This window comes from Sceloporus occidentalis, unplaced genomic scaffold, assembly GCF_023333645.1.
Source record: "Sceloporus occidentalis isolate IW3139 unplaced genomic scaffold, rSceOcc1.0.p SCAF_1, whole genome shotgun sequence".
Taxonomy (NCBI): domain Eukaryota; kingdom Metazoa; phylum Chordata; class Lepidosauria; order Squamata; family Phrynosomatidae; genus Sceloporus; species Sceloporus occidentalis.
In genome coordinates, this window is record NW_028316981.1 from 162,667,869 (window position 1) to 162,689,215 (window position 21,347).

A 21,347-nucleotide genomic window follows, 5' to 3' on the forward strand; every position below is an offset into this window, starting at 1 on the left:
AGAAGGGCAGCTTCTGAACCTTGTTCACTTGGAGGAGAGCCACAAACACAAATAGAAGTGAGTGGGGGAAAGTGAAGCTGTGGGTGTGGACTGACTAGGAAGGCTAGCCAGTCAGCCTGGCTTTTATGCATACAAGTCAACAGTGTGATTGAAGAAATCAGCTGCGTAACTGATTGCTGGTAGCTCCTCTCTCCCAATCGCAGTGGGCTTAATCCAACAGACAAAGCAGGCACTTGCCTGAGAATACAGAAGGATGGAAAGATGGAAGGAGGGCACTTAAGCCTTCTTTCTGCAGAGCTTTGGGTCTTACAATCTGGGTCTCCCCAAGTCCAGTCTTCTTCTCATCCACAAATGCATATACAGTGGTGCCTCGGGTTACGAAATTAATTCGTTCCGCTGTCAATTTCGTAACCCGAAAGGCTTTCGCAAGCCGAATCCCCATAGGCGCTAATGGGGAAAAGCCGCGATTCCGTGTGAAATCGCGCAGAAAAGCACCAAAAGTTTTTTCGTAACCCGAAAAAACTTTCTTAACCCGGAACAATAATTTCCTATGGGTTTTTTTCGTATCCTGAAAATTTCGTAACCTGGGTATTTCGTATCCCGAGGTACCACTGTAGAGGATCAGCTGTATCCACCTGCTGTTACTGAATAACAAAAACTGGGCTTTTTATGGTTATGAAAATCCTTTGCTACAGAGACACAAACACTGTACGCACCATTTTTTTTGTTATTTGCTTTCAACTTACCTTTACTGTATATTGTGTGTGTGTGTGTGTGTGTGTGTGTGTGTATGTGTGTGTGTGTATAGATCTAGAAATTTTAGTCAAAACATTGACCCCAAAAACCTGAGTCGACGAATCCATGGGTCAATGTAAGTACCATACTCTAACTCTTACAAAAAAGAAAAAAGAAAAAAAAGGAACCTGTCTTTGATGGAAGGCAAGAGCTTAATCTGTCTTGGAAGCACTGATTCTCCTCTATTCTCTCATCCATCGAGCCTTTAGTGTAAGCACAAACAGTGATGTCTGCTTGAATTTTGTAGGTTGTCTGGCATCGTTTCCCTTTGCTTTATTCTTTACATCCTTTGTTACGTGCTCCTAAGTTTTACCCTTGACTTATACACGGGTCATATCAAAAGCCATACCTTTGGCCCAAAATCTGTCCCTGATTTATACATGAGGTCAACTTAAAGTCGAGTATATATGGTAATGTAAGGCATTCCTGTGAATGAGAGAACTCAGGCATCAACAGCCCTACATAGGTATTGTAAACTCATGTCTGTAGCTTCTGAGATTATCACACTAGGGCCAATAGCACAACAATTGTGCTATTTGAAGATAACAGAAGCACAGGGCTATAGAGATCTATATTTTTACACAGTTGAGTAATCACACAACAATGACAAGACAAAAACGATAGGGAAATGCAATTGCATTCTGCATACATCCATTCTTGTATCGTTATTGCAGCGTCATTGAACATTTCACACATGCGCCAGTTAGGCATGACTAAGCATGTCTGAAAAGCATGGTTACGTCCCAAAGAGCACATGATAAAATTCATAAAACTGATATATTTCAAAACCTTATTTTTATACAGTTCAAAGAAAATTGTGCCCTACACCTCAAAATAACATAGAAATCCACCCCAAATCCTAGCAACCAAAATGAATTGCGTGTGAACCCTGAGAAAATGTCCTGATTGCCCCATGATAGCGCAAACCAAACATTATTGGCTTCCACAACTTTGTGATAGCGTGAATGAAGTGCTATCAGCAAGCTATTCATGGGGATTCCCTGTGAATAAGAAGTTACAGAAGCATTCCAGGTTGTTGATGGGAGATGAGCATGATCTCATGTGAAAATCTTCACACAATTGCACAATCATGATGTCAGCATTCCGTTTTTCTCCCATTTCCTATCCCCATGTGATAATCTACTTCCTTGGTTAAGTCCATCCGTCTGTAATGGGGTCTTCCTCTTTTCCTACTGTCTTCTGCTTCACTGAATATTATTTTCTTTTCCTGTTCATTATGTTGTCTCCAAAGATGTGTTCAGAGTATGAAAGCCTCAGTTTAATCATTTCACCATTTTGGCTTATAGTGTTACCTTTTCAAGGAGATGGGTTGCAGGCTCCCGCAAGGCAAGAGACTATGCCGGTAGTAGCGTTGATACTGGTAACATTCTTCAAGTCAAAGGGGTTATACAAACAAGCATTCATGGCATATTTTCATTATTTCATACACACACCCCCCCCCCCCCATCGTTACACCATGCAACTGTTGCTTACCCTTGTCAGGAAAAAGCAACATGGGATATATAGTCACAAGAAATATAATATATATATGAATGTATTTGAAAGTAACATGACACAGCAAAAGCAATTGAAATGGCACATAGGTGTTGCATATAATGTAATTAGAAGTTCCTAAAAGCCAAGGACACATGTGGCAAGGACAAAGTGAAAAGGTGCAAATTGATATCACCTGAAAGTCATTGAGTGGACAGCAATGTATGATGCAATGTGAGGTAAAGATTGAGCCAACTATGATATGTCAATCATAATGTATGTACAAGCCCAGGAGGTGGCAACTGTATAATGAATGGAGAGACAAGTGCCTATATAAGCAATAATGTATGGCAATACTTTTTTGTGGGTATTGAGGAGTATAGTAGTGTGGGTATTGAGGAGTATAGTAGTGTGACTTTCGTATATATTAGAATAAAAGTAGATCTTTTATAGAAGACTACTGTGTTGACTGGTGTCTTGAGAGCTGCACAAGAACCAGCAGACTCCAGAGAAGATTGGAAGACATCTTCAGCCAATTCTCAGAGCTACTGGTCAAACTGGTTGTTCTTCCGCTGACCAGAGGGGTGAGAGTGAAAGCCAGGAGAAGAGCTGCAACTCCCATCATCCCTAACAACCCTTTGGCCTTTTATAGCAGTTCAACACATAGAACATTAAACAAAGCCTCAAAGAGGTGTCACTATGGGTTGCAGGCCTCTCCGGTTGACATCCTAAGAGGGGGTGACACCATTGCTCCCCAAATGTCTGCCTTTTGGGAGTAATAGACTATGGCAATCACCCACATCTCTTTAAAACCCTGGAGCTCAGGAGAAGAGAAGAGAAGAGTGTGGTGAGGTTTAATGACCAGAGAAAGGAGAGGCTCAGATGTTTTAATTTTATTTTACTCTTTTAGAATTTTCTTTATAAACATCACATCTTTGCAAAATTTCACTTTAGCCACATGAAACTATGTAAATACATTTAGGCTGTGCATATGGTATTGTAATTTAAAGGTAAGATTTTAATTTTGCTAGTTGTTACATTCATTGTCATTTCATTAACTGATATATGTGAGTTACAATTTACGAGTAACATTAGTACAAGAAACATTATTAATGATTATGTATAGCAGTGGTTCCCAACCTGTGGGTCGGGACCCCTTCATGGGGGTCGCCTAAGACCATTGGAAAACACCTATTTAATTACAGTTATGAAGTAGCAACAAAAATAATTTCATGGTTTTGGGTCACCACAACATGAGGAACTGTATTAAAGGGTCGCGGCATTAGGAAGGTTGGGAACCACTGATGTATAGTGTGGTATGGGAGGAGGTCAATGGGGATGTGTGACACCATGAGTTACTGCACCAGGTGACACCAACCCTAGTGACACCACTGAAGCCCCGCACTGCAGGCTGCCCTAAGATGTTTTGTTGCCTGATGTAAAGGACAAAATACTGCACACATCATCTCATATAAATGGATTTAGTTCAAAGCCTGGAACTGTAACACCTTGAGTGCAACCAGGCAGTGGGAAAAGGTAGCGTCTGGGCCCAGGTTTGCCAAAATTACATCAGTCTGCAGACCACTAATAGGACACATAGTCCCATAAGACTGTCATCTATATTCCTTTAGTGGCTAATGAGCAGATGTGAGGAGAGGAGAGGCTCTGCTGGGAGCTTCAAATACTGCTGGGTTTTTTTTCGGGGGGGGGGGGGCATGCTAATGTTATGTAAGTGAAACACAAATACAATTTCCGTCATGATGAATGGGAAGGGGAAGAGATAGATACCTATCACCTGCTCTGGCGCCATTCATCCTGACACTTGTATCCCATCTGGAAATAATGAGAAGTATAGCAATTTCTTGAGAGTTGAGATAACACCTTGAGACTGGACAAGTGCATTTGTGGGCTTGTGAGTGAAGCTCCTGCAAGGCATGAGGCCATGGCTTGCTTGTGTTCTTAATCAGCAACTCTTCTTTCCTTCCCATTTTTCACCCACTCCAGCATCAACCATCCCAGGATCCCAGGGCCCTGTTATGCACTTTCTATGAAGAGCCCCCTTCCCTCCAGGGTTTGAAACAGGGAGGGAGCAGTGTGGCAACGGAGGCAGTAATATGCTTCTCTCTAGGTCCTAAGTAAGCTGTATGGCTTACCACATGGTTATTTTGCTTTTTGTGACAGAAAGTAGGGCACTAGTGGTTCCGCTATTACAGCAGATTGCTGTCTCCTTCTTCCCAGGGGCCCATGTGGCTCTGTGTGGCTTGGAAGATGCAGGAAACAACACTCAATGAGTTTCAACCACTATTTGAAATCATTGGCAGGTTGATCCAGCCAGAATGACGTGGAAAGCTTCACTCTGGTTGGGGTGAGAGATATTTAAATTCCTGCTCTCCCCTTCACTCAGCAGTTGCTCTTGAACAGCATGCCACCCTCTTACCTCTTGGAAGTTTTGTAATAGTGTAGTTTGTAGGCGCATTTACCGTTTGTATAATTTTCTTTGTCTCGTCACAACTTTTGAGGGGCAGCTGGCATGGGTCCTGGATCTGGGTCATCTGGTACTGGTGTCTCTCAGGCATTGGTAACACATGGGGGTCCCCTTATGGGACTCAGGGGATTTGAGTTGGAAGTAGTCTTGCCCAGGTAGGGGCAGATGTTTTCCCTGCATCCTCTGGTGTCAGGGGGATCAAGCTGGGCTTCTTCCTAGGGAGAACCCTTTCCTGTCATCCCAAAGGTTCTGGCATTGGGCCAAAGGACCAGGGTCATCAATCAAGGCAGACAGGTTGATGCCTGGATTCAGACCCATGTGTGCCAACCCATTTTCTACAACTGTAACCAATAAAAGCTGTGGCCACCATTTTCCATGTACTTCTTGTGTGTTGGTGTGTCTCTCGATGTGGAATGGAACTTGCCACTGAAAATGCAACCTACCCTCTTCTACAAAGTGCTTCTCCTTATCCAGCTCCTGGCAAAGGTTTGCCATATTAACTTTTCACATGCCTCAGACGTTGAAAGCCTTTCCCTAGATGACCATATCTTAAATGTATACTAATTAATTAAAGTAGGGAAGAAGAAACCAACCATTAGCATGGCAAATGTACCAAAAGAATACTAAACATTCAGTTTAAAGAGTTATTTTGTACCACAAAGTTTGATGGAATACTTTGTCTTGTAAACTGAATTGTTAATTGGAACACCATAACAAAACCAATTGCATTAAGCAAAATTTATACTTCTGCTTCAGGACTGGAAGAATGTTCAAATCAGGAGTTCCAGGTTCCCCTTATGAATAATAATTTTGTCTATGTCCACCATTGTACAATCCTATTGTCCTTACAAGACAGGGGATATCAAGGATCTGAAGGTGGAGGGGGCATTCATTGGGAGAGATTTTACTCAAGTTGGTCCTGTGCCAGCCCTAGAAGTGATGCCCTCCAGGTGGGACAGGTGAAAAGGGGAACAGTTCGGGAGCATGACCAAACTAGATTGGCAAATACTTGGCTTCTGCCACATGCTGAAAAGATGAATGACATATGCAATGAAGAATCATATGAAGATGAACCCCAAATTCTAGAAAGAGAGGTTGAATCTGTATTAAGAGAAACTGGGAAAAATAAATCACCAGGAATAGGTGATATACTAATCACTCTGCTGCAATTTACATATACAGGTTCAACTTTAGTGTTAACTAAAACATGTCAACAAATATGGAAAACAAGCTGCAATAAGAGAAATAGCAAAAAACAAATCACCAGGAACAGGTGATATCCCAACTGTTGCAATCCACATTGACAGAGTCAACTGTAGTTGAAACCAACATATGTCAACATATATGGAAAACAAAATGATGGCCAAATGATTGGAAACAATCACTATACACCCCAACCACAAAAAAGGAAACAAAAATGACTGCAGCAACAATTGGACCATGGCATTAATTTCCCAGACAAGCAAAATTATGCTTAAACTTTTGCAACACAGACACCAATCACACATGGAGAGAGAAATTCCAGAGGTGCAAGCAGGGTTCATAAAAGGCAGGGGCACTAGGGACCACGTAACAAACATACGATTGTTAATGGAATGCACCAAGGATTTTCAAAAGAAAATCATTATGTGCTTTATAGACTATAGTAAAGCCTTTGACACCATAGATCACAAAGAGCTATGGAATGCTCTCAAAGACATGGGAGTCGCACTACATTCAATAGTTCTGATGAGACACCTATACTCAGGATAAGAGACCACTGTGAGAACAGAATATGGAGAAATAGAATGGTTTGCAATTGGCAAGGGGGTCAGGCAAGGTTGCATTTTATCACCTTACTTGATCCACTTGTACACATACATAATCATGCAAAGAGCAGGATTAGATTTAGAAGAAGGAAGCGTGAACATCAATAATCTACGATATGAGGATGGCACCATATTAAAAATGGAAAACAGCATGGACTTGGAAAAACTACTGTGGAAGGTCAAAGAAGAATGTATAAAGGCAGGCTGAATGTTGAACATAAAGAAAACAAAAATAATGACCATGAAGGGCCTACATAAATTCAACCTAGACAATGAGGAAATCAAAATAGTTAAAGACTTCCCATACTGTGGATTAAACATTAATCAGAATGGAGAATGCAGTCAAGAGATAAGAAGACTAGGAATGAGAAGGACAGCAATGAAAGAACTAGACAAAATCTTAAAGAATAGAGATAGGCAACTGAGGACTAAAGTTAAAAAAATCCAAGCCATGGTATTCTCCATCACTATGCATGATGTGAAAACTGGACAGTGAAAAAAAAAACAGATAAAAAGAAAGTCAACTCGTTTGATTTGTGGTGCTTTAGAACAGTGCTGAGGATACTGTGGATGGCCAAAAAGAGAATCAAATGGATCTTTGGACAGATCAAGCCTGAACTCTTCCTGGAAGCCAAGATGACGAAACTGAGTCTGTCATACTTTGGCCAGATCATGAGAAGGCATGACTCATTAGAAAACACAATAATGCTAGGAAAGGTTGAGGGTAGCAGAAAGAAAAGAAGCCCTCACACCAGATGTCTACACTCAATTATGGAGATCAAGGGTATGAATCTGCAAGGCTTAAGCAGAGCAGTGAAAGGCAGGGGATCTTTGAGATGTCTCATCTGCAAGGTCACCATGATTCAAGGTTGACTCAAAGGCAGTTAACAACAACAGTACTGAATCAATGAAAAATAAGTTTGGGGCTGTATAGACAGGCCAAAAGGGCCGGCATTGGGGTGGAATGGGGGTGTGGTGACCGCCACCCACCCACCCCGACTCTGCCCCAAAGTGGCATCATGCCGCCCACCTGACCAGATGGCAGATGGCATCACAATGTTTCTGCGGTACAGTGTTTACACATGCTGCACTGAAGAAACATGGAAGAGTCACAGTGGCGGCAGCAGGGGTGGCTTTTTCTGCCCCCTAAAGGAGCGGCATTTTGCTCCTTCTTTTGGGGCTGGAAAAATGCTGGATCGGGGCCGCAGTGTTCAGTTGTCACAGCCCCAATCCAGTGTTCACAGGGGTGGACTCCATCTTGTAAGGACATTGAAGAATGCAGTTAGAGTTGGATCCCATTTCCATATCTTGTTGGTTGGTTTGGATGTTTGTGATGCCCCTTCTGACACAGGGTCTACACTGCCTGTGCTGGCCTTGGGGCAAAGCCGGCTAGGACATAGTCGGCTACTAAGGTTGGCATGTAAGACAGAGGAATGTAAAAGAACTTTGCATCCCAGCCTGCAGCGTAGCGAGTGCGAGGGTAGCAGGATGTCAGGGCATGTTCCATGCAGTCAGTGACCAGGTTTAGGTTTGTGTTGGCTCCTTTAGTGAAATCTTCATAACTTTTACAGTCTGTATGTTAGGGGGAAAACAAAACAAGGAAAAGTTAGTTCTGTTCCTTTAACTTCCCTTGAGCTACAGGCAGGCAAGTCTTGATGCTTTGGATTGCCAGCTCCCATAATCCCTGATCACTGGCCATGTAGAATAGGGCCCATGGAAGATTTAGGCCAAAGTATCTGGACAGAGGTTTATTGAGGAAGCTGTTATTTAAAAAGGCAAAGAAGCTTAGTGTTTACCTTAAAAGGTCAGAGGAACAAGATGTCAGTGGTTTACACTGAACTGTCCATAACCCATTTACAGTTAATGTATGTTGTCATATACAGTAATTTAGATGCAAGGTAGCTGGAATGGAAGAATCTTTCAGTTTGATTTTCTCTCACACTTGAAAAATGCCTCATGTTTTTCACCTCTATTGAGCATTATGTGCAATGTTCATCAAAACAAACTGAGTAGAAATCTTACTATGTTGTTTGATCAAACTCGATTGATATCTGTCTACCTGAATGGGACAAGTCTGGACCTGCTAGGTAGCTCCTGAAAGTGATGGCCTTGTCAGGAACAAGAAGTAGCAGCTCAAACTCAGCACCACCAACTTTGCTAAATATGGGGACTGGTACTGAAAATTTAGAAGCTAAAGTGCTCTTTGACCTAAAATGAAGTAATCTCAACAAGATTAAACTCACGGGATCAATGGGAATCTAGAAACTACGTCATAATTTACGTTTCACTGACTGAGTGGGTTTACTCTAGTTGGAAATAAAAGAGTTTATCTGGAACAAAAGCCTTCTGCTTGGATGGGTAAATCTGTTTGTTCTACTTTATCTAACATCTGAATGTTATAAATCTCATATCTATGGAGGATTTTATAAAATGTGGAAAGTTTTTATCTGAAAAATAGGCTTTTAGACCGGTGATGGAGGCAATGGAGGTGCGATGGAGGCATCCTGGGAGGGTCACACCCCAATGCGTTCTGTAACTTTACATTCAAATGAGATCAGAACTACAGTCCTCCCTCCATATTCACAGAGGTGAGGGGAATGAGTACCCCCATGGATTTGGAAAAATCATGAATAACCCCACCCCCAATTAGAAGCCAGTTAAAGGGAGGGATGGATGGGGGAAGAAGAGCAGGAGCCCACACTCCTTTTTCCCACCCTCCCATCCTTTTGACTGGCTCCCTGCCCCTTTCCCAGCACCATTGCTTTCTTCCCCAGGGGGTGATGGGAAAAGGAAAGGGAAGAGGAGCCTCCATCCCCACAAGTCTCTTTCTCAGCTGGATCACTGCCTGGGCTGCTCAGGCATCGATCAGCTTGGGAAGGAGTCCTGGGGGGGATGGATCCTCCTCCTCCTCCCTTTGCCTGCCCCATCCCCCCTTTGGACAGCCCAGGGAGCGATGGGACATGGAACAGATCCTAGAGGAATGGAGTCTCCTCCTCCCTTTCCCAGCCAGGTCACTGCCTGGCCTGCCAGGAAACAAAAGGAGTTGGCTCCTGGGTTTTTTTCTCCTGAGGAAAAAAGCCCAGGAGGGAAGAGGAGGAGGAATGTCTGGGCTAACAGCTTCGACCTCAAAAATAATCAAAACCGTGAATTTCAAGACCGTGAATATGGAGGGTTGACTGTAATTTCTTTCATAGAATCGTAGAGTTGGAAGAGACCACAAGGGCCATCCAGTCCAACCCCATTCTGCCATGCAGGAACTCTCAATCAAAGCATCCCCGACAGATGGCCATCCAGCCTCTGTTTAAAGGCCTCCAGGGAAGGAGACTCCACTACCCTCCGAGGAAGGAGTGTGTTCCACTGTCGAACAGCCCTTACTCTCAGGAAGTTCTTCCTAATGTTGAGCTGGAATCTCTTTTCCTGGAGCTTGCATCCATTGTTCTGGGTCCTGTTCTCTGGAGCAGCAGAAAACAAGCTTGCTCCCTCCTCAATATGACATCCCTTCAAATATTTAGACAGGGCTATCATATCACCTCTTAACCTTCTCTTCTCCAGGCTAAACATCCCCAGCTCCCTGAGTCGTTCCTCATAGGACAAGGTTTCCAGACCTTTCACCATTTTAGTTGCCCTCCTTTGGACATGCTCCAGTTTCTCAATGTCCTTTTTGAATTGTAGTGCCCAGAACTGGACACAATATTCCAGGTGGGGCCTGACTAAAGCAGAACAGAGTGGCACTATTACTTCCCTTGATATAGATACTATACTTTTATAGATGCAGCCTAAAATTGCATTGCCGCATCTCACTGTTGACCCATGTTCAACTTATGGTCTACTTGAACTCCCAGATCCCTTTCACACATAGTTTCATTCAGCCAGGTGTCCCCCATCCTATATCTGTGCATTTCAATTTTTTGCCCAAGTGCAGTACCTTACATTTCTCCGTGTTGAATTTCATTTTGTTAGCTTTGGCCCATCTTTCTAGTCTATTCAGGTCGTTTTGAATTTTTATCCTGTCCTCTAAGGTATTAGCTACTCCTCCTAATTTGGTGTCATCTGCAAATTTGATAAGTATACCCCCAATTCTGTCATCCAAGTCATTGATAAAGATGTTGAATAGCACTGGGCCCAGGACAGAGCCCTGTGGGACCCCACTGGTCACTTCTGTCCAGGATGAAAAGGAGCCATTGCTGAGCACCCTTTGGGTTCGACCAGTCAACCAATTACAAATCAATGTAACAGTTATGTTGTCTAGCCCACATTTCACTAGTTTGTTTGCAAGAATATCACGGGGAACCCTGTCAAAAGCCTTACTGAAAGCTGGTAATTTTATCAAAAAAAAAAAAAAAAAAAAAAAAAAGAGAGAGAGAGAGATAGAGAGAGAGAGATATTAGATTTGTCTGGCATGACTTCTTCTCTGAAACCCATGTTGACTTTTTGTGATTATGTCTTATAGATGCTATTATCTGCTATAGAATGCTTCCTGGTATTGATGTCAGACTAACTGGATGGTAATTGTTGGGATCTTCTTTTTCCCCCTTTTTGAAGATGGGGACAATGTTTGCCCTCCTCCAGTCTGCTGGCACTTCTCCTGTTTTCCAGGAGTTCTCAAAGATTATTGCCAATGGCTCCAATATTACATTTACCCATTCTTTTAATACTCTTGGATGTAGTCCATCAGGTCCTGGAGACTTATATTTGTTTAGATTAACCAGGTATTCCTGTACTATCTCTTTACTTATTCTATGCTGAGTTTCCCCTTTTCTGTCCTCTGCTCTATTATCCTCAGGTTGAGCACCCTTTGCCTTTTCTGAGAAGACTGAGGCAAAGAAGGTATTGAATAATTCTGCCTTTTCTCTGTTTTCTGTTAGCATTTTGCCATCTTCTCCATGCAGTGGCCCTACCATTTCCTTCTTCTTCCTTTTGCTGCGGACATACCCTCAAAAGCCCTTTTTATTGTTCTTAACCTCTCTAGCAAGCCTGAGTTCATTCTGTGCTTTAGCTTTTCTGACTTTACCCCTACACATGCTAGCTATTTGATTGAATTCATCCCCCCGTTTTCCATTTCTTATACATGTTCCTTTTAAAACTTAGCTCTATGGAAAGTTCATTAGTCATCCATTCTGGTTTCTTGAGACACCTCCCATGTTTCTTCCTCACTGGAACTGTTTGAAATTGTGCCTTCAGTATCTCCCTTTTAAGAAACTCCCATCTGTCTTGAACTACCTTCTCTTTTAGTATTGCTGATCATGGGATCACCCTCAGTACTTCTCTAAATTTATTGAAATCGGCTCTCCTAAAATCTAGCATGCATGTCTTACTATGCCTGGCTTCTCCTTTCCACTGTATAACAAACTCCAGGAGAACATGGTCACTTCCACCTAATGATCCCACCACTTGCACCCCATTAACCAAGTCATCACTGTTGGTTAGGATCAAGTCTAAAATAGCTTACCTCCTTGTTGCCTCTTCCACCTTTTGGACAACGAAATTGTCTTTGAGACAAGTGAGGAATTTGCTAGCCCTTGAGGATTTGGCTGGGTTTGAATTCCAGCAAATATCAGGATAGTTGAAGTCACCTGTCACTACTACATTTCTCCTTTCTGAGTGTGTAGTCATCTGTTCTAGAAAGACATCATCCATCTGACTAGGGGGCCTGTAGTATATTCCCACAATAACATCTCTGTTGTTTCCCTCCCCTTTAACTTTTATCCAGATGCTCTCCATCTAGCTTTAGCAAGGAGTGTTCTGTTCTTTTTAAAGACAGCCAATAAACCTCTTTTTGTCTTGCCAGCTGCAACCTTCTCCAAGTCTTTAATGACAGCACACCGCATTTTAGGTAATTTTACAGTTCCTTCCCATTCAGTTTCCCAAAAACATACCTACAGATTACACGAAACTTTCCAGAGTGTTGACTTACAGTTGTCAAAGTACTTCTGCCCATAGGTCTCTTTGATGTCAGAAGGTACCCGGTTCCATGTACTCCTTAAGCTTTCTTTTGCTATTTTGACAATGGGATTAGCAAAAGCACCAGGTTCAATAATGCTAACGTGGACTCCAAAAGGAAGGAGCTCTCGTCTGCATTAGAAAAAAGGAGGAAAGAAACATATTTTCCTTTACAGTCAAAGTTATAATGTAAATACTTTAGATGGACTGATGCAGTGCTTTTAGGAGCTCCAGTTCAAGAATGCACTGTTATGAAATATGTATGAGCCCTTACAATTTCTAGTGTACGAAAAATGTTTCTCAATAGAGAGCATCTGAAAACAAAAGAGGACCAAGTTACTCACATGGAGATGTTCTTCTCTAGACAATGTGGCAGGAAAGATCAACCCTCTGAATGATCTCTAAGCCCAGCCACTGTGCAGTAAGACCTGCACCAGTGGGCTGGAACAATTGGCATTTTGTGGAGGGGAGGACTTTATAATCTTTATCAATTTGATTAACTCCAACTAGACTCAATCAAAGGATGAGTTAACATGTAGTTAAAACCCACAGATTCCATTGATTTAATCTACCAGGAATGGACAAAGGATTAGTAGCCCCATTGATACCATTCCCCAATATTTCTCTTTCCCACTGTTATCAATTTGCATGGAATGATGAGGGAGCCATCTTTGAACCAACTAGCCTGGCGAGAAAACGACCACACTTCCCTCTGCTTTATATTTAACCTTGTTGTACTGCAGCAAAATCTAACAACAAGTGGCCTTTTATTTTTTCAATAAAATGTAAAGGATGCAGATATTTTTTCTTTAAAAAGAAATTGAGAAATACATGCATATATTTTTCATTTAAATTCTTCATTGTATATCAAAAACAAAGTTTGCTTATTTAGTTAATAAGCAGAAATACCTAATCAGTTGCATAGAGGGGGAATAATTAGTTATTATGTTTATTCTAAATTGTCATTTAAAATTATTTCACCTATTGATATTAAAGGCTTACCAGAATGAATCTGAAAAAAGCTACTTGTGATTTTACTTACTCCCTTCCATGCTTTCATGGCATTTTTCACACAACCTGTGAAATATTCCTCTCTTGTTTTCTTGTTCTCTCTCCTTTATAATTTGATCTCTTTGGTCTCCTTTTTAGCACTGCATCTCATGTAATTAATTAATAACTTAATAAATTATTTCTGGACTTAATGCAGAAATTCTGAATACATGACTCTAGTAACATAAAAAGATTTAATTCAGTTGTTCTTTTTGTTAGAAAATTTCAAATTAGCTTTTTAGCACTGCTTCTCATGTAAATAAGTAATAACTTAGTAATTTAATTCTGGAATTAGTTTAATGCTGAAATTTCAACTTAACTAAGCGATTAAGTTAAAAATATATATTAATTTATCAATTTTCTTTAGAAAAATTTCAACTTAATTAATGTTCTAATTTATGTCAACTAGTTGGTTCCTCTCTGTAACCCTGGACTCAAAACTTTACAGCCATATATTTCAACCTGCAGGAGAAAAGCAAGTGTTGTTATTATTAACTTTACTACTACTACTACTACTACTACTATACAACACCCTTTCCCCCAAATAGGGCTTAAGGCAGCTGATAATTTGAAGCAAGCACAATACGGATAGAATACCACAAAAGCCACATTAAAATGGGATTAAACTATTAAGACTACTAAAAACAATTTCAGACTTGCAGTTGGCCCTTGATATCTGCAGGGAATCCATTCCAGACACTCTCTGCAGATACCAAAATCTGCAATGCTCAATCCCACATTGTCCCCAAAGGCAGCGCATTCACGGACTTACCATCCATTAGGGACAGCCCTTGTTGTCCCGTGGTGATGTGTTCACGTGGCTGTGCTGCAATTGGGGACAACAGAATTTAATGGCAGCATGGCCTCATGTACATGCCACCACGGGACAACAGGGGCTGTCCTTAATGGATGACAAGTCTGTGGATACTGAGTGCTGACTATACAGTTCACTTCCAGAGCCTGGGGGCAGCCACAGAGATGGCCTTATCAAGCCTCTGAAAGCAGAGGGATTGAAAGATGGGCCCCTCCTATGAATCACAGAGGCCAGGGAGGTTTGTATGGTGGTGATGTGTTCTGTCAGATATCATGGACCTAAGGGATATAAATTTCTGCAATAAATCACTGTAGCTCAAGGCATGGGTATTTGTACATCTCCTTCCTTCAGTGAGTGAGATAGAGGAAAACACCACACCACACAGCTTAGAAAAAGAGAACACTTCAAGGTTGGTATTGTACCTCATACTGTCAGAGAAGGCTTCCACACCATACTTGGAGGGACAGTAACCTCCTCCAACGCATGCTACTCTTCCTGCTGAACTGGCCACATTGACGACTCTCCCTCTGGCAGCTCTCACCAGTGGCAGCATGTGCAATGTCACATCAATCAACCCAAGCAGGTTGACACCTATCATCTTTGCAAAGTCATCCTTGGTCAGCCACTCAGTGGGAGCTATATGAGAAGCTATACCTGCATTGTTGACCAAGCCCCAGAGTCCTATGGGAAGAAAAAATGTACACACTAATAGCTTCATGTCCATCTTGCTGTGGTCTTGCATTCAATTTGTTACTGTACCACATCTTTTCATGGGGGAACCCATAAATAGGCTTCAATCTCAGGGCTATTCCATTACTGCCTTCATGCAATAGGCCCCTTCCACTGGAGTTTCACTTTTTATGCAGTCACTTGGTGTGAGTGGGTGTGATTCTGCTCCTCTTCCCCCCGCCTTGCAGTGATTGTGGCCACAAACACCTTCCTAAAGCTGGCTGCTGTGTGCACGTTCACACAGCAGCTGGCCTTGGGAGGTGGTTGGTAGCTGTAATGGCTCATTTCTGCTCTTCCTTCCAGAAAGCAGTGCTTGGCAGGGCAAAAACAGATTACAAGACCACTTAATGGATTGGTAAGTGCTAGTGTGTGGAAAAATGTGATTAGAATGATGCCAAAGTTGTATGCTTCCACTTTTAAACCAGTGCAATAGAGGCAGGATAGTGGGCTGGTGTGATAAAGTTCTCTCTCAAATTGCATGTTGTGAAGGAAATACAATGGCTCAAAATGTTAATCATTTAATAAGAACTGGCACATAGCAGCAAGAATTGTTGGATTGAGTGGCATCCAAGAAGGAATGAGGGTGAACCTTGTCCAGCATGAACCATTTTCTAATGCTAAATTAGATATGGTTCACTAGTAGGTTTTAGGAAGTGATTCTGTTTTTTCTTGAAGCCACACTACACTTCGCCTGCTTATTTTTCAGACTGGACCTGCGCTTGTAAAAAAAAATACAAGCACAGGCCATGCTGTTTTCTTCTGGTCTACTGGTGGCCCTACCTGATCTTTATCATGGAAACATCAGTCATAATCCAGCTACTCTAGCCACATCCTCTGCTTTTAAAGTTGCAAACATTTCTGCCTGCCTCTTTGTCAAACTGCATGTTGTAAGAAGATACAATGCGTCAGAATTCTAACCTCTTTGTATGAACTGTCACACAGCTTCAAGGACTGTTGGGTTGGATGGTATCCAAGGAGGAGGAAGGGTGTAGCTCTTTCACCCCGAACAATTTTCCAATGCTAACTTAAACATGGTTAACTAGCAGGCTTTATCAGGTAGTCTTGCTCTACTTCAGGCCTCACTAAACTTCATCTGCTCATTTTTCAGATTGGGCTTAATTTGAAAAAGCACAAGAGCAGGTCAGGATCATTTCTTCTGGCCTATTGGTGACCCTACCTGCTCTTGGGAACATTTGAAGTCAACCGGTTATGTTACTTACCCTACTGGCACACAACAGAGAAAGAGAGAAAACACAAGAGAAGTAGAGGGAATCTGTTACCTTTGCTCCTCACAATTCCTTTCACCCACTCAGTTGCTGCCAGAACACTCTCTTTGCTGCTGACATCTAAGATGGTGGTTTTCAGTCGATCAGATGACAGCCTCTCCAACTCTTCTGCCCCATCTTGGGTGAAACAGGCTGCCAACACCCGCAGGCCCAGGGCATCCAACTGCCTGGCAAGCTTGTTCCCAAAGCCAGAGTCACAGCCAGTGATAAAGACATATTTCTCTCTGAGGTTCTCCACAGTCTGTCTCTCCCGGTACCATTGGTGGAAAAAGTAAAGCCCCAACAGGACAGCCAGGTAGAACCACATGGTTGCAGCAGAGCTTTGAAAGAGAAGAAAAGAGAAATCCAAGAGAGATAACATAGATATCTCTTGAATTCAGGGAGTTCAATTCTCTTCTCAGCCATTAAGGTTACTTGGAGGCCTCAGAGTAGTCACTAACATTGAAAGGTGAAGACGGCACAGATTTTTGGTAAATTAATTTTTTGCCTCCAAAAATCTAGTGCTGATATTAGCAAACTGCTAAAAATGTGTAGTCGACCAGATTGAAGGTGGATGGAAAGTATAACAGGCCAAAGGAGGAAGAGATGAGAAAAAGCCAATTGCTCTCAAATCTCAGTCCTTCAATTGTTTTCCAGCTGTTCTTCTACTGGGTTCTGCTGCCTAGGACCCATGCAACCTGATTCATTTCTTCCTTTCTTAGGGCCTTTTCAGACAAGCCATTAAGGCCAGCCTGGGGGTGGAGTGAGGACATCTTGTCCAGATGACACACGCCCCAACTCTGTTACCAGGGTGCCATGATGCCACATGCCACTCCATACGGTGTGGGGCCTCATGGTGCTCCTCCGGCGCTGCATCCATATGACGCACCACCGAAGGAGCATCGCCAAGCTGCAGCAATGTGGCTATGGTGCCCTGGAAAGGCTGGATCAGGGCTACACCATGTAATTGCTGTGGCCCCAATCCGGCTATTAAAGGGTCGGCGTCATGCCACCCCTTAGGGGCTATATTTACAGTCCCTTAATCCTTTTCCTCCTTAGAATCATAGAGTGGGAAAAGACCACAAGGGCCATCCAGTCCAACCCCCTGCCATGCAGGAACTCTCAATCAAAGCATGCCAGACAGATGGCCATCCAGCCTCTGTTTAAAGACCTCCAAGGAAAAAGACTCCACTACACTCGGAGGGAGTGTCTTCCACTGTTGAACAGCTCTTACTGTCAGGAAGTTCCTGCTAATGTTGAGCTGGAATCTCTTCCTGGAGCTTGCATCCATTGCTCCGGGTCCTAGTCCCTGGAGCAGCAGAAAACAAATCAGCTCCCTCCTCAGTATGACATCCCTTCAAGTATTTAAACAGGGCTATCATATCACCTCTTAACCTTCTCTTCTCCAGGCTAAACATCCCCAGCTCCCTAAGTCGTTCCTCATAGGACATGGTTTCCAGACCCTTCACCATTTTAGTCGCCCTCCTTTGGACACTCTCTAGTTATTCCACATCCTTTTTGAATTGTGGTGCCCAGAACTGGACACAGTATTCCAGGTGAGGCCTGACCAAAGCAGAATACGGTGGCACTATTACTTTTCTTGATCTAGATAGACACTATACTTTTATTGATGCAGCCTAAAATTACATCGGCCTTTTTAGCTGCCACACCACACTGTTCACTCATGTTCAACTTGTGGTCTACTTGGACTCCTAGATCCTTTTCACATGTAGTTTCATTCAGCCAGGTGTCCCCCATCTTATATCTCTGCATTTCATTTTTCCACCCTAAGTGCAAAACCTTACATTTCTCTGTGTTGAATTTCATTTTGTTAGCTTTGGCCCAGCTTTCTAGTCTATTCAGGTTATTTTGAACTTTGATCCTGTCCTCTGGGGCATTAGTTACTCCTCCTAATTTGGGGTCATCTGCAAATTTGATACCCCCAATTCTTTCATCCATGTCATTGATAAAGATGTTAAATAGCACTGGGCCCTGTGGGACCCCACTGGTCACTTCTCCCCAGGATGAAAAGGAGCCATTGTTGAGCACTCTTTGGGTTCGGCCAGTCAACCAATTACAAATCCATGTAACAGTTGCCTTGTCTAGCCCACATTTTACAAGCTTGTTTGCAAGAATGTCATGGGGAACCTTGTCAAAGGCTTTACTGATATCCTTGTCTTACAGAATCTGACAAATAAAGAGCATCTGCTCTAATGAATTCTAACATTTTAAAATTAATGAACTCACTAAACCTTTGGTATTAATGATAAAATGTAGTGAGTAAGAAGCAGCAGGGTTGCCATAATAGGGTTGCCATAAGTCAGAAATGATTTGAAGGCACACAATAACAACTACAATAATGAGTAAGACCCAATTGGCAGAAGGAACCAGACCATCAAAACATGTTTAATGGCTAAATATTGCAAACTCCTATGTAGGCTTATGTATAACGGCGTTGTTTTGGCAGGTTTGGGATCAGTCAGCATTACAGAAAGTGACCCACCACAGAAAAGTTGGGAAAGGGAAAGCAAAACCATTGACACTTTGTATAACAAATGCCCATAGGTGTGGGAAGCTGGCCAAACATGCTTGACCCAATCTTCACCAGATCACTGAGATTTCCTGATTTACTAAAAGCAAACCCATTTCAGCATTAAAGTTTTTCTGACTTCTGTCGTAATCTCTACATTATGTATGCTGGATTTTTAAAAAAAGAAAATGTGTTTAGATATTATGTTTCTAAGAATAGTCACTGTACCAAGAATATATGATATAAAACTAAAATAAAACCCTGACTCTTTTACCGTACATGTGGTAGGATTTCATCATTTAAATCTATGTCTTGAAAAGTTTCACTTGCTCATTTTAGCAATCAAGCTGTTAATGTGTACGCACAAGAGCAAGGCTGGTCAGCCCACACCCATGGCTTCATTCCCCCCCCCTCACTTCTAGTCTTGTTCATGGCTCTCCTCCAAAAGAACTTCACTGGAAGGTATTCACTGCTCCCTTTTGTATAACTATATTTCTCGATCGAGAAACAGCTCATAAAACAAATAAGCTCAGCATTAACAAAGGTCTTTCAAGCAAATATTCTTTACTCCTTTTACCTTGTCAACTTTTGTCTCAAAAGTCACCAATACTCAGAGGAACAGCCAAGAACCAGAAATTCAGCAAGTCAACATTTCATTTGGCAGGAATGTGTAACCAGGAGAGAGGTGCTGTGGTTGAAGTCACTTGAATTGCAAAAGAAGCAACCGCACTCCCACGAGCCCCCTTTGTAAAAGGAACACTCTTATGTCTTGGCTTGCAAGCATTAAGCAAAACACACATTTACAGAAAACAGAGATAGCTTGGTGTCAATGATTAACCTCTTGTTGATAAGATAAGATAAGAAAAGAAAAGAAAAGAGAAAGAAGTGGTTTTCTCTCTTTTTTTATTAACATTTTAAACACTTGTTGTTTTTGTTGTATTCCTCCAAGTCATTTTTGATTTATGGCATCCTGGAGGCAATCCTATCACAAGGTTTTCTTGGCAAGTTTCTTCAGAGGGGGCTTGCCATTGCCATCCTCTGAGGTGAGAGACTGTGGCTTCCCAAGGTCACCCAGGCCCTGTACAGAATGGCCTGAAAGAATCAGGGCAGATTCGGGGCATCGTGTCCAGATGATATACGCCTGAATCTGTCCCCAGGGCACCATGATGCTGTGTGCCGCTCCACACAGTATGCGGTGTCACAACGCTTCTCTGGTGCTGCATCCATACGACGTAGCACCAAAGGAGCGCCATATAGCTGCACCACCGCGGCTATGGCACCCTCAAAAGGCTGGATAGGGGCAGCGGTGTGAGGTTGCCATGGCCCTGATCCAGTGAGAAAAGGGGTGGCCTGGATCGGGTGGCCTTATGCTCGAGTGGGGAACTGAACCCTCGTGTTAAAATCTTTTACCTTTTTATACCAAGTCCAAGCACTAGAATTCCAGAATACAAGGTCCAAATGTAGTTTTACAAATACAGCGAAGATGTTGCAACATTCATGTAAAAGTACACACTTACACACTCATACCAGAGCTAACAAAATGAAGGTAGATTAAAGCATATAGAGAGTGGTAGGTTAGGGCAATATTTACCTGAATCTTAAAATCAGGAATCCAAATCAGAGGGAAGATTGCAAGGAAGATAGATTGCTACCAGCAGCTCTGAGGAATTTTAAATGAAATTTCACAACATGACTGCTTGACCTCACCCAAATCTGAAAACAAAGAGCAAACATTTATACATTTTAGCTTTGGGGCAGATTCTTGGGAACTTTGGGATGGAATTTTCCATGAGGAGGAAAGAGCAGAACCCTGGAATCAACAGGGCAATAAAATATAGCCTTCCTAAACAAAGAAGTGGCAAATCCATATGGCCTGATCCATTTCTAGATGGCTGATAAATACCTGAGCCATACATGCCTCTGAAACTGAAAAAATAGATTTGCGTTTCAAAAGATACCTTTCTGACTATGCGCCCTTAGTTTTTCCTGGCTAAATTACACAGGGGCACCATTTTTCCAGTCCTACATGATAAGGAATCCCTTCTAGGGTGAAGTTTGATATCAAAATTCAATCAAAGGCAAAGGAGGCTATAGTGTAGTAATATTTCTGTGTTAGTTGTCCTATGTCTTTAGTCCACTTAATCATATAGTTCTTAACAACCGCCTCCTCCATTTAAAACTTCAATAAAAACTCATGTACTTTCAATATGTTAAATTTCATTCATTAGCTTCCCAGTGTTTGAACCTTCTTTCTCTATTCCATTTAATTTCTTATCCATTTGACCCTTTCAGTTAGTTGCCTATATAAAAACCAGTGACGAGATCATCCTTCCTCATTTAATTATTCCAGTGTCGGATGTGAGGCATTTTTGCCAAGTTTTCAGGCCCTCTGAGCCAATTTAGGCCCCCAAAAGGCCTTGTTTGAAACAGGAAGTTA

The 21,347-nt window shown here is 42.2% G+C and overlaps 1 protein-coding gene across 10 annotated transcripts; it reads right to left on the reverse strand.

Moving 5' to 3' along the window:
• Window positions 1-7,842: 7,842 nt before the first annotated feature.
• Window positions 7,843-16,708, reverse strand: LOC149322592 (17-beta-hydroxysteroid dehydrogenase type 6-like). Of its 10 annotated transcripts, none has more exons than XM_089508467.1 (6): window positions 16,396-16,708; window positions 14,809-15,067; window positions 12,497-12,654; window positions 11,651-11,665; window positions 8,623-8,637; window positions 7,843-8,124 (listed from the first exon to the last, which is right to left on the reverse strand). In XM_089508467.1, exons 1-6 carry the CDS (start codon window positions 16,706-16,708, stop codon window positions 7,937-7,939), a joined length of 948 nt encoding a protein of 315 aa, XP_089364593.1. In that variant the 3' UTR covers window positions 7,843-7,936. The 10 variants fall into 10 exon arrangements, with proteins under 10 accessions (XP_089364593.1, XP_089364597.1, XP_089364575.1 ...); XM_089508471.1 differs by lacking the exons at window positions 8,623-8,637; window positions 11,651-11,665 and adding exons at window positions 11,136-11,155; window positions 12,342-12,362 and having other exon boundaries at window positions 7,843-8,110; XM_089508449.1 differs by lacking the exons at window positions 8,623-8,637; window positions 11,651-11,665 and adding an exon at window positions 11,929-11,931 and having other exon boundaries at window positions 7,843-8,154.
• Between the last annotated feature and the right edge of the window lie 4,639 nt (window positions 16,709-21,347).

Excerpts from the sequence above, each read along its gene's own strand:
- LOC149322592 (XM_089508435.1), bottom strand. The coding sequence starts at position 16,708 with ATGTGGTTCTACCTGGCTGTCCTGTTGGGGCTTTACTTTTTCCACCAA. Across the intron at positions 12,655-14,808 it reads GCCTTCTCTGACAGTATGAG|ACGAGAGCTCCTTCCTTTTG; the intron begins GTACAATACCAA and ends TTTCTAATGCAG. Across the intron at positions 8,145-12,471 it reads TCAACACTCTGGAAAGTTTC|TTATGAAGATTTCACTAAAG; the intron begins GTGTAATCTGTA and ends AGACTGTAAAAG.